This window comes from Hirundo rustica, chromosome 4 (assembly GCF_015227805.2).
Source record: "Hirundo rustica isolate bHirRus1 chromosome 4, bHirRus1.pri.v3, whole genome shotgun sequence".
Taxonomy (NCBI): domain Eukaryota; kingdom Metazoa; phylum Chordata; class Aves; order Passeriformes; family Hirundinidae; genus Hirundo; species Hirundo rustica.
This window is the reverse complement of record NC_053453.1, coordinates 21,376,161-21,390,203: the sequence shown is the minus strand read 5'-3', so window position 1 is coordinate 21,390,203 and position 14,043 is coordinate 21,376,161. Positions and strand designations below refer to the sequence as shown.

Below are 14,043 nucleotides of genomic sequence, written 5' to 3'. Positions count from 1 at the left end.
CACAAAGAAATGTGGTTAAAGCAGACTGCCTTGCTAAGGCCCAGTATCTGATTGAAAAGTCAGAAGAACTCACATGCATATGTTTGGATTCATATTCATAATAATTAATTTCAACTGGTTTTTTTTTTAGTTGAAATTATTATAGGTTAAAAGGGTAAGAAAGAAAAAATAAAAAGAAGAAATACTGTTTGCTCAAGCAGATACCAAGATTAGACACATTAAGTCTGGAATCTACAAACAAAAAATAAAGTCCTTTCCAGTTCTTTAACATCTATAGAGGCAAGTATCATGAGGGAGGTAAGACTACATCAGTTACATTCACTGTTAATTTCAAAGCATGAATGCATGAGATTTTCCTTCTGCTCAATACAGCTGCATTATTTATTCAATTAGCATTAAAATACAAGCTATCTATAAAAAATTCAGTTCCTCAGCATGTGTCTACACTTCAGCCTGCTGCCCAGTATAAATATGAGCCGGCTTGCCTGCCAAGAACAGAATGTCTGCTTCAGCCAAGAGTGGGGAAATAAGCTCTGCTGGTAAGGATAGGCACTTTCCAGTCTCCAACCTGGCTTGCTTATAACAACTTTAGATTTTACTATATCATACTGTTGCTGGCAGTGTTGACATGCCCTCATTTTAACAACTCTGCAGACAGCAAGAAGCCATCAGCAAAACACACAGTGGCTCTCAAAACCGGCTCCAGAGCTGTGAGCTGCTGTGAATAGCGGTCTCTGTGAGAGCAGCATGATTCTGAACGAGCATACAGAGCCCCTGTGATTAATATTCATGCTACATATCCCAGAACAAATGGGAGATGCCAGCCTGATTCAAAGCTCTCTGAAATTGATGGAAACCTCTCCATTGACTACCATGGGCTCTGGGTCAAGCCCCAAGTGTTCAAGTGTGTTTATACCTTTTAAAAAAGAAGGAATTCACTCTCCACATGTTTCAGTCCCTCACATTTATTGTCAGCAAATCTCTGGCAAAAAAAAAAAAAAAGCCTTTCTCTGCAATGAGATTCTCATTGAAGCCAGTAGGAGCTATATATACAGGGATGGAGGACATAAACTGAATGTAAAACCAACAGTGTACTGGAAAGAATCTTGATTTGGAAACCGCACGAGATAAAATTCAGTGATAAAGTGAATGTTTCTTTGTAATAAGTATAAAATAACTCAAGATTTTGTATACCTGCAGGTTAAGAAGAAAACTTTAAATGAGGCACATTGAACCATCATAATATAACATTAAAAAAGCCCACTCCTATAAATCTAGTACCATTATAACCATCTTCCTTAAACACTCTAATTATATCCTCCAAGTGTAAGTACCCAAATATTAATTAAATATGGCCACCTAAATTATGATATGCAAAGATTTTTTTTAACTTATTAAAGGAATTTAATACTACTCATAGGTATCTTTGTTAAATGCAGATTGACAACCAAGTTAAAGAATAAAACCTCATTTATTTTTACACTACTTTATAAATTTTCTGAAGCCCAAATTAGTGTACAGTAATTGGATTAAAACTACCTTCAAATACTTTCCACCACGTCTTTTACATGAAAACACCTTGCAAAGCCCACAATGTCTATATAATCATTTTACAGTATTATATAAAAAAAAAAATACTACAGAATTTTAAAAAGTGGATTGATATGGATCTTCCTCCTCAATCAATGAAATCCTAGCACCATACAAAATCTCGCGATTTAAAACTGAGTGCTGGCTCTCCTTCTCTCTCTTTCTTTCCTTTTAATAACCAAACAAATTATTTTCCAAAGCATGACGGTTAATACAGATTGGTTTCAAGAGTGGTTTTTAACAGTGATTTTTTTTTCCTGCATTTTGCTTCAAGAAGAAAAACATGAAGTAAAAAAAAGAAAAAGGAAAACGATACAGGAAATAAAGTCCTAAGGTCAATTAACAGTGAGTCCCCACAGAAGCAAAAGTCGACATTTCACGACGGATGGTACTGAACGGGGAGAGCTCCAGTTCTGTGGTGTACTCGTTGTCATTGTCATCACTCGTCACTGTGGAAGACTTCTGGATGCATTCATCACAGCAGCAACAGCAACACTCCATAAAGGCCCGGCTGAAAGGTTTACAGAGACAGAACAGGAGAACTGGGGTAACACAGGACTTAAAGAACAAAAGGAACTGACTAATGAGATGGAGGAGGTCCATAGTCTGTCGAGAGACTCCTGTGGACATGTAGGCAGTCACAATGTTGCAAATGTTTTCAGGAATGATGCAAAATCCATACAAAATGGTCAAAGCCACCACTGTGCAGTTCATCTGACTTTCCAGCTGAATCTGCCGCTTGTTCCCCCTTGTGCAGGCTTTTTCTGCCCTCCTGATTTTCCTCGCTGTCACCAGGGAACAGGTAATAGTGAACAGGGTAGGCAAACAAAAATAGCAGCCGAAGTACCACCAGAGCCGTGCCCCATCGTAGGTGAGAGCCAGCACGTAGATGGTGTCGGGCAGCGCCGTGGAGATCTTCACCACGCAGCGCTCGCCTGCGGGGCCGCCGCCGTACTCGGGGTCGTCCCTGGCCAGCTGGCGCAGCACCACCTCGGGCAGGGCCAGCAGCAGGGCGCCCACCCAGATGACCGCCAGCTTGGCCGTCGTCGAGGCGCAGTTCTCGATCATCTCGTAATACATCTGCACGTTGGTGGCGGCACGAAACCGGTCAATGCAGAGAGCACACAGCGTGAACGTGGTGACTCCCAGAGAGGCCACCTGGGGAGGAGGGAAGGCAACACGGGTTAATACGGGTGCTGTCTGGGGGAGGAAAAAAAAAAATGTGGGGGAGAAAATGTGAAAAAAAAAAAAAAAAAAAAAGGGATAGAGGAGGGAGGAAGAGAAGCAGTTGAGCACCGCGGTGCTGAACACCATCAAAAGAAGCATCGCAGACAGCACATAGCTTCCAGTGTCTGCTGAGCTACCATCCAGCATGCATTCCAAAAAGAGTACATGCTTCTATCTTTTCGCCTACGAATTCTTATTCCAGCTTGGTGTCAACCTCTCCTGGAGATCCAAGCAAGCATCTGTGCAACACTAAGTGGGAAAAAAAATATAGAGGAACTGAATAAAATTTAAAACTAAACTGCTTCCTCCCCCACTTTTTTCTAACAGGTGTTTTTCAGAAAGATTGGTTCCACCACAGGGGTTGGAATTTTAAGTCAAAATGGGAGAGATAGGAGAGCCTTCATTCAGCAGAAGTTGTGACCATATAACCAGCTCATCATGCATGCAGAGGGTCAAAATATTAAACATTCCATATCTAGAAAACTTATAAACCCTGGGAATGAGGCATCTACTGAATTGAGAAGGATCCAACAATTATTTTTGTGGACTTAGGCTTTTAAGTGAAATTTTGATGGTGTGTAGGCACATAAAGTCATCCTCTACCATGAGTTCAAAGAAACTATTTGAAATCCTCAGACTTCCAGAGCCTGTGCAAAACTAATCTTCACCACAGTAGTTAGGCTCTATATAACCATAGTCAATATCTCATTTAAGAAAAATTCAAGGAAAAACCAGGCTTAATTTCAAAGGGAACATTCTGTGGGAGAGTGTACTGTAGGCCAGGAGAAACGGAAGAAGTTTCATTCTTTAAATGATTTAAATGATGGATTGGAGAGTGTTGTCAATTATGTACTGAGAGGAACAAGTACAGAGCAATGCTTATGTTCTCTAGCTTTAATAATCATTATTCTATGCATGAACAGAAATCTTGTGCTGTCATGAAACATCATTTCCTATAATTTTATCCTGCTTATAATTCAATTTCCTAAAAGAAATCTGCAAGAAGACTATGTATATTTTGGCCTAATTCTATTAACAATAAATTCAACTTCCATTCAAATTTAAAGCAGAATGCCCATTAACTTCAATTGGAGAAAGCCTAAGTACCTTGTTGAATTTTTTCACTTATTTTCTTGGGTTTGCATGTGTTATGCTGAAAATGTGTTGATTCAGAAGAAAAAAATAAGTTAAATAATAATTGCTAATAAATGTAAAGAATGCTCACTATAATGAATGAAACATGTCTGTGCAATTAACTGGGAAAACCAAAGTAATATTAGGCAATTCACTATAATTCTGCTTATCAAAATTTGATGTGCAATGCTATATTCAAATTTCATATAGGCTGACTTTAAGGAACACTTTCTGATTTCCATGATAATATAGAAATATTACTGTTTATTACTCTGAAAAAAGTTCTGCAAAGATAAAAAGCACAAGTATGCACAATTATACACATGTATCATTAATTTTGGCCTTCAATATTTAATGGCCATATCAAGTTGCTAAAATTGACTATCACTGAAAAATATTAAGCACTTGGGATTAGAACGGTAACATGCTGGCTTGGTTGGAGAATTCTTGGAAGCTGCTTCCTAAAAGATGGAATAAGTAAGATACAATCTCTTACTAATTAACTTGCAGAAATATTTAATAGTGACAAGGCACTACTGTAAACATTTTAATAGACAACCACTGATTTGGAAGTTAAATTGTCTGACAAGATTCAAAGAAAGCTTGGTAAATACAGCAAAAAAATGAAAACATTTAAAGAAAAATAGTTACAGGGAAATCTTAATGAACAGTGATTAACTTCGCTAATTTAATATGATTTTCCTGTATCACAGCTCAGAGGCAGATGTTTTTACTCAAAATTAGCAACTTTGTTTCCAAAACATTTAAATGTGTGTGCAGTCTTGAAGTCTCTTAGTGACAGCAAAACCTTTAGTCTTAACATCAGTATGAGTAACAAGAGAGTCAGGACTCCGCTTGCTACAATTATAAGAGACAGGGGAATAACAGATCTGAAAATGAGCAGGGATTGAAATAAAAATCAGCAAAACAGAAGAAACCATGAGTCTCTGTACATTAAGATGTTCCTTTTCAGCTCTGGCGTGAGCCTCCCCCCACCCCAACGCGGACACTTGGATTGCTTCAGCATTTCATTGCAAGCAGACTGCTACACAGTGGCCGAGACATTCAAACTCTGCAGCTCTTAGGGCTGGACTAATGAAAGGAGACATGTCTGCCACGAACAAACATAACCTACGGGGTTCCTGTCACATTAATTGACCAACAACTTGCAGGCTTGCAACAGGGAAATAGAGCAAGAGGAAAAAACTAAGAATATTGGAAGGCATCTTGGAAAACCCTCCCGTGGATTTACTGATGAAATGAGCTAAACAAAGCCAGTGTTTCCCTGGAACAAGCAACAGTTTCCTATTTTCTGTAGTTTAGTGGACTTAGTGAGGCCATAGAAAAGCTCACAAAAACCAAACAAAAATATTCAAGCAGATGATCATGGATTCACTCCAGCTGACTTGCTTAAATGCAGTAGAGCAATTCAAGGGCTGGATTACTTACTCCACACAGCAGAGTATGAGTAATAGCCAGAGAAATCAATGAGTGCTGCTCAAAATCTATGAGTGAGAACTGGGACATGCATTCTTCATGTTCACACAAGTTTAGTTTAGCTATGTTTCTTCATACCAGTGATACTAATAATTAGAGTTAAGATGAATGTGTGAAAATATTCAGAGAATTTTTCTTTTCTATTGTTATGTTGCCTTGAAATAACTACAGAATTAAGACCGTTAATTTGACAGGAAGAAGGTAAAGCACAAATTAACAAATCGTAAAGTGGTGCAAAGCCACATGGAGTTTAATGGCATTTTTCTTGTAATAGCTGAGTGTCTGATAAGCTGTTGCAATCTTAATTCCACCAACCTGGCAGGAAATGAGGCAAGGTAAGAGCAACTCAGGCTCAGTAGGTTTTCATCATCACTTAGTTGTCTGGTTTATTTCCATATTGTCCACTGAAGACTCTCCTGCAGTCTCTAGACATTCAAGATGACATCACTTTACAATTTCCTCTTAGTATATGAAATCAGAAGTGTCCCCAAATTTCCAACTGAATGACCATCAGTCTGTTTTGAGGAGCTGGTGAAGGAATGGCTCCTTTGAGGAGATACCCACACCATCTGAGAGAGAACTGCTGTTGAAGGGATTGCCAGCTAGAGCATACACACACAGAGGAAGATGTTATTGTTACAAAGACTATCTTTAAAGACTGTTGCTCTTCAAAAAGCCTGGACAGGGTTAGAGGACACTGTGATGCCCCTTCAAGACACTACATAAACCTTTGGTCATTAGCTCACCAGCTGTTAGTCAAGTGTGTTAAAACTGATTCGGGGGACAGAGGCCACAGAATACAACAGCAAATTCATGAAATGCTCAGTATAATTGCTGTTCTCCTGTCCATCCTTCCAACATACACGTTCCTCTTTCACAAACTTTAACAATCACCAAAATGTTCCCAGGCCTTTCCTGGCCTGCCCTATTTCTTCTCCTGGCTGTGGTCCCACAGCTCTTGGCCCTGGTCTCCAGGAGCAGAGCCTCCGGCTGACCAGCAGAGCAGTGTAGATGTATTACAGTGAGTTATGGCTGTGGAAATAAGACTCAATTTTGTCCCACTAATTTCTAGTCAAAAGTAATGAAAACCAGAAATAAAATCAGAAAAGGTGACTTGGGTGAAAAGATCAAATGCTATAAGTGAATATAAAAGCAAGGTTTGGGTGATTCCTTCCAGTAGGACAAAGAGCAAGAAGTGATATTGCTGCTATCTACAAAAAAAAGCAAAACAACAACAACAAAAACCAACAAAACCACAAGTATTATGAGATACAAAAGTTACTTAAGCCAAAAGACAGTGAATGTAACAGACTGGAAATCAACCAGCTCTGAGCAACTCCAGGCTGGAAATGAGAGGGACCATTCTGATGGAGAAGTGAGTGGAAACAATGTAGACTAAGCTTATACTGAACAAATTAAAATAAAGATGTTATAAAAAGTGGACCCTCCTACCAGCTGTAGCTGGATTTTCTAAAACAGAATATATTTTATGTTGATACCAAATAATTTCTTAAAACAACATGGTACTCTTCTTTCCTTTGTTACAAGATGGGCATTCAAAATGTTTTCCCATTGTAACGGGAAAGCTGAACTACAGAAGAGGTTGATGACTACTATCCAAGCCACCTCTGAGCTATCACCCTGTAGACTCTGTATATCCATTCCTGTTATATCATATAAATGACTTTTTATTCCTTGAGCCATTATAGATCATCATTTTCTAATGGCTGTTCCACATCCACATTAAACTTGATAGCTTTGGAACATGTTAATGCAACATACCAGGAGGACTCCTGTAGATTTACCAGTTTTGCCTAAGATAAATAAATAAATTTAGCACAGACTGCAATACTTTTTTTTGTGATACTCTACACTTTACAGTAGAGTCCAGTAATAAGAACAGACTACTGCAAAATAAAAGATCAACCCATTGCAAACAATTATGTAATATTTATCTAGATTTCTGTTCTTTTAATAAAAAAGTCCCACTTCACTCCCCCCCCAAAAAATTCCAACCAAAATAAAACCAAGAAAAACAGTCATTATTATAAAAGAACAAAAATATATCTGTATTTCTTACAAGAAGGGCTATTAAACATTAATGACTTTATGAATTAAAATAGGGAAGAGTCACTCAGTGAAAACACTACTGTGGTGTGGCAAGAATAATTCAGTGGTTAAGAAGATCTGGGGCCAGGGTACAGCTCTGACATTAGCAATTACTTTATGCATACTGAATAAAAAACTACATCATCTATCTGAAAGACAAGATGATAATTCTGATATCTACTATCATGGAGATGATCCTACACACTTGGAATAACAGGTACAATACTGTTGTTACCTTTGAAGAACTTTCAACATCAGACCAAGGAGATGCAATGCACACATGCTTTATGTGATATTTATTCTTCAGTATATCCTAAGATATACTTCTGTATATGATAAGATATACTGATTAGAATCAGAATCCACTTCCATACACCACTCTTGAGTTCTGCTAGAAGCAAAAGCCAACAGACCATCAGGGCACTGGAAATACTCACTAGTACATCACATGCTTATTCAGGGGCTTGGAAACATCACAAAACACAAAAGGATTTCATTTTAGTTCATCTTCCTGTTTGCAATATACCACACCAAATAGATTTTTTTTTCTTTTTTCTGTGTCACTCTCCATAAAGGATCAAGTTCTTATCATAATATACAAGGGACTCCTGCACTAATTCTTAATAGTAGCAATATGGAACTACTACTAGAAATCTACCACTTGCTCTTTTTGCAGGAAAAATCCTGTCATATGGAGTAATGACATGTTAGTGTTCAGAGAAGAGTCAATTGTGCTGGAATCACAGATGCTGTCTTTTCCTGTCCACACATATGTAACTTAAATATTACTGACCCAATTTTGAAACCTACTCTGACACAAATTCATTTCCATGGTGAAATGCCACATGCAAAGTTTAACCAAAAGCAAAAACTTAGAAGATCCTAAGGACAGGATTTGCAGAGGAAAGAAAGGCTGACAGAACAACCAACATGGCAACTACTATCATCGTGCCATTAATACCTAAAGGGCAGAGATATGCTAACACTTCTGTTTTAAATAATTATTTATTGTGTGATAAGCACAGAAGATATTCTGCTCAGTTAAAGATCCGTCTAGCCATTGCCCTAGAAAACTGTCAGGATGAAGCTTTGAAACTGCAAACACCTCTGAGTGTCTTTGCCTATGACCCAGACGACTCACTGGAGGTTCAGGAGCACAGCTCTGACTAGAGTCAAAAAAGACATAAAGAAAATGCCGCACATCAAAAGACACAGAAAAGACAGATAATACACAGCTTTTATGAACTCCCATTAAAAATGTATTTGCTTCCCTGAAGTGAAACTTAAAATAGGGATCTCTTCTGACAGCTTTGGAACAGGCAGAGAATGCCCATTTTCTCTGTGTTTCCTACATACCTCTGTCAAGTCGAAGAGAGAAATGGGAAAAAGCCTCACCTCAAATTGCCCTGGAGGATCAGCTCCAGGGACAAAAGAGTAATTCCTGTTTCAGTCCAAATCAATCCTTATGCTTTCCACTAAGAATACTAATTGTGATAGCTTTCCTGAGCTGGAATTTGCCCACTAGAAATAGGAGTGATGCCACAAACTCATTGCCAAAAGCACATGCAGATATTGGGCATCAGATTTCAAAGGCTTTTACTGTCAGCCTGCTCCAGAATCACGCCAGTCTTGTATGTATGATACGGTCCAGATGAGGACACAACAAACTTTGTCGTGTGTTCTTTGTGAGACGTATGGGAAAGGCAGAGGGCGCCTTTCATTTACTAGCACCAAATGCAGGGCTCTGTACCATCCACTGATCTCAGCAACTTCTTGCTCTGCGCTGAACTGCACAGGATGGTAAATCAGCTTCTGCAAACTTTCATGCTAGACCATTCCTCAGTTCTAAATCCTTATTTGGCTACAAGTAGCTTGATTCAATCTGTTGCCATAGAATGCAACCCCTTCAAACACAAAGCTTCTAGTGCAGCCTCCAAAAGTAAAATGGACACAACTCAAGCAAATTTCCTTCTTAAGCTTGAAAGAAGGCTTCTAGTCCTACCTGACAGAATCCATTTGTCATCTTGTGAAAGTTGCTCTGGGCCTTAAACAACTTACTTAATCTCTTCATTACTGGCTTTCAGCATTAAAATAAAATAAAAATAAAAACCACAAAACCACAAAAAAACGCAACTTCATGTGACAGTTGAAAATATTTAAAAGCACTGTAACAGTATAGATTTGGCCTACATTTATATTTCTTTCTACTAAGGCCTAGAATAAATCTGTAAGTAGGGAAAGTGGAACTATATTGTTCAAAAGACTATGTGTGCTTCGAACAAAACCAAAAGGATTCCACATCAGCAGGAATTAGCCAAAGTCATGGTCTCTCTATTGTCATTTACCTCATGTCTCCTGATTCTAAGTAATACTGACAAAAGTATACGAAAGACAAAATAAACACAGTGCGCAGGTAAACACTTCAGACATGCATGCCAAAACCTAGACTTCTGAACCATGCAGAAAAGTGGCAAAAATTGAGCAGAATATTAAAACAGCAGAGGAGAAACACATCTCCACACATCCTTACAGGCAGAGTAGCTGCATCATTGTCCTAATTCCCTTCTCGATTCCTTTTCAGTACACTCAAAACTAGTAGCTAGAAGTGTCCATACTGTGATAAAATATATGACTGAAATGACTATTTAATGTACTTGTCACAGAAGATCTTTATTAGGCAAACCATCCTTTAAATTAAATTTGTAGAGACAATCCACTGCTGGAATCTCAGTCTTTACCTATACAAATGTGTGGGAAGATATCATAAAACATTATCCCCAGACTGTGCGTGCGTATGTGCTGTCACTAGCAACAGATGCTTTGTTGGAATTCTGCACAATATCCATTAAACAGCACAAATAAAAACCAATTGGCCACAAGAGGCTGAACTAAGAAAACTCAAGGTATTTCCCTGGGATCACTTGAAACCTTCAAACAACATGAAGCATGCTTGAATTATGTTAAAATGCTGTGATCACCGCATCACTTGCTGTGGATAACCAGCTATCCCTTGTTCTCTACTTCTGAAAGTAAAAGGTGAGAAGACTCAGGGCAATAAGGGGTTTTGATGTTTGAGATATTTCTGGACATATCTGGAGAGATGTCTGAGACATGTAGCTCTCTAAACAGCATATGCAAAAAAAAGAAGGAAAAAAAAAAAAAGAAAAAAAAAAAGAAAGAAAAGTGATGGAAACAAGAGGTACTTAAAAGAACTAAACACTTTGCAGACTTACAGAAAACACAGACAAGAGATTAAAATGTGTCCATCTCAGGAAGGTGATTCTATTTGTATTCCACAGGTTTGGAAACCTCTCCCAAAGATAGCTGTCTAAGCTTCCCTCTCAAGGAGCTAAGACGACTTCACCCTTTCCCACCGTGTGGAGATGGGCCTGCCCAGGTGAGTTACAAAGGAAAAGAGAGTGTTGTTCAGCTGTCAGATGAATGCCCTGCTGTAAACAATCCTTGACAGCGCAAGGAGCAGCAGCTGCGCATGGGATGGGTTTCATGACACGCTACACATCTGCATTGCTCTTGGTGGTGTCAGTGTCACTCTGTAGTGCCTGAGAGGTTAGAACAACACTTGGAAAGTGGTGAACCTCTGCTCTACCTGCCTTCTCTGCCTCAGCAGGGTCAAATCCTGATTTACAGGACAGTGTCCTCCTTTCCAGGTGCCAGGTGAACTGTGGAGAGTCATTATCCACTGGTGTTCAGTATCTGCCACTCATGGTCACAATCTACATACAGAGTGGGAAATCCAGCCTTCTACTCACTCCTCTCAGAGTGATGAATATACTTTACATACATAAGTATTATATTTAATGCCCACTGAACAAAAAATATACAGTTCTGGGAGCAACACAGAACCCGAAGACCCTAAGGCTCTACCTCTTCATATTTGTACCTTAGAACTAAGTTATACTTTCTCAAGGACAAGGAAAATGCTTTACTTTTAGACCACAGTAACAAGTAGAGCCTAACACAAGCTACCAGTTCGTCCTGACTGGTGCCAGCTCTTGAATAAGACCAACTCTAGACATCCACAGAACTTTAAAGTGAAAAAATAAGGTAAACATTAAATTATAATGGGGTACAGCAGCAGCTGAGTATTTTTTCAGGATTTTACAGTTTTGAATTTCAGTAACTGCATTTCAGCTAATCTACTTCCAGTTTGACAAACTCTTTAGTGCTCAAAGCTGCAAAGCATAAGCAACTGATTCTGAGGAACAGTGTGGCCACACAAATAATTTAAACTACTATACTTTAATTAGATTCAAAATTACAAAGAATTATCTCAACTTTGCATGCAGTGGATGCACTAAAAAAGGCTTAGGAAGCGTGAAATGTCACAGGAAAGTCCCTGAAACACAAGCTACACTATTTATTTTAATGCAATGGTTACTTTTTAAAACACTACTACTTATTTTACTGGTTAACACAGCAGCCCCAGAATCCATTTCAGGAATTTTAAAGGATTCAAGCACTATCAGTTTTTCAATAAATACATATTTACTGCATCATATCTTCTTAAATGCAAATCAATTGAGTGTACTCTGAGTTTTTTAAATGCAGTAGTATAGTACTGGCCAAGAATTCAACTAAGCGTAGCACAGCTCCACCCTTTGTCCAATACTACCAGTCATAAACTAAATAGACGAAATAAGCAGTGGCAGTTTTATGGCTACACAGGTCACACGTCTTTCTTAACACTTTAAAATACTGTAGTATCATTTGACAGTAAATTCTGTGTGCTGTGTACTAATGTGCTGCTGAAACTGATACTCTCTGGATTAATAACAGCTTGGGTATTTGAAGGTTTTTTGGGCGGCGGGGGTTGCTTTTTTGTTTGGATTTTTTTTCTAATAGCTCGTTCTTAAAATAAGAGAACCACCAGTTGTTTCCCTCAGTTCTCAGTTACAGAATAATGTTGGACATAAGGTTTTTGGAATACAGGAGAGCCAGCCAGAACTCCAGGCTACCACCCTAGCAGCAAGCCTCAGTGTTCAGTTCCAGTAAATAAATAAAGCGGACAACCTGAGCACTGCCGGCAGGACTGTGGCCAGCTGTCTGAGCTTCTTTGACAGAGCCTCTGAACAACTGCCAAGAAGCTGCAGTTTAAACGGAGCTGGTGTCTTTCAAAAAAGAAGAAAGAAAGAACGAAAGAAAGAACGAAAGAAAGAACGAAAGAAAGAAAGAAAGAAAGAAAGAAAAGCAGCTAAATAAACGTGCGATTTGAGCGGTGAAATATAAGTGAAGAGCCCAGACATCCCATTGATGGTCCTTTTTAAAATCACCTCCTTACAAGCGATCCCCTCAAGCCCTTCGTCTGTTTTCCTGACTCATCTTCACTTCACTAAACTAAACAAAGCAAAAAACTTGAAATCTAATTCGGATAGAATCACTTGTTTTTCAGGGTCACAGGGAACAAGGAAAGTTTGGCAGAAGTCACGAGAGTGGCAGGAAGCGCCGGACGCACTCAGCGGGAGCCGCAGAAACGCCGGTGCCGCTGGACCCGGCGCGGCCACTGCCGACTCTGATCCCTGCGAGACCGGGCCGGGGCCCCGCTCCGACCCAGGAGCATCCAGGAAACCCGAACCAAGGCTCATCGGGACGTCCCCGGGCCCGCAGCAATGCCGGCGGGCAGCGCCGGCCCCGCACACGGCTCAGGCTTGCGGCGCGGAGAGGAGCTCGGGGAGGTCCGCGTATCCAGACCCACGGACGTTACCTCGATGTACGGGACGATTTTGCAGGAGAAGTCTTCTAGAAGCCACTTTTTGGTGAGCTCCTGGAAGATAACCAGCGGCAGGCAGAAGAAGACGATGAGGAAGTCCCAGAAGGCCAGGTTGGCCAGCAGGGAGTTGGAGATGCTCCGCATGTAGTAGTTGTGGCAGACGATGCACATCACTGCCATGTTGCCCATGATGCCGATGCCGAAGATCACCACGGAGAGGCACATGACGGCGTAGGCGCCGTACGACTCCTCGGTCAGCGGGTAGAAGGGGTTGCGGAGCCGGGCGCGGCGCCCCGTGGCGTTCCCGCGGCCCCCGGCGCTGCCCTCGCCGCCGGCCGAGGCGTTCAGGGGCAGCCAGCGGGGCCCGCCCGTCCCGCCCCGCCCCGCCGCCGCGCCGGCTCCGGGCTCGCTGCTCCGCGCCCGCCGTCGCCCGGTCCCCGCCGTCCCGCGGGGCGCGCAGCTGCCGCCCGGCCCCGCCGCTCCGCCGGGTGCGGCGTCGGCCCCGCGAGGGAGGGCTCCGCGCCCGAGGAGCGTCGCGGCCGTCCGCCGGCCCGGGGCCAGGGGCGTCGCGGCCGGCGGCGAGCGGGCGCGCTGCGGGGGCGCCGGAGGGCCAGGCGCCGCGACGGGGTCCGGGGCCAGGGCGCAGGCAGCCCACGCGCCCAGCACCTGGCAGAGCAGGGCGAGGGGAGCGCGGAGGGGCCGCATGGCCGGGAGGCGGCGGGGCTCACCCGCTCTCCTTCAGACCCGGCGGCCGCCTC

General features: G+C 41.4%; 1 protein-coding gene across 1 annotated transcript; it reads right to left on the bottom strand.

The window, feature by feature from the left end:
• Positions 1–324: 324 nt before the first annotated feature.
• On the bottom strand, positions 325–13,990 carry GPR37 (G protein-coupled receptor 37). The gene is made up of 2 exons (XM_040062492.2): positions 13,280–13,990; positions 325–2,748 (listed from the first exon to the last, which is right to left on the bottom strand). Exons 1-2 carry the CDS (start codon positions 13,988–13,990, stop codon positions 1,930–1,932), a joined length of 1,530 nt encoding a protein of 509 aa, XP_039918426.1. The 3' UTR covers positions 325–1,929.
• Between the last annotated feature and the right edge of the window lie 53 nt (positions 13,991–14,043).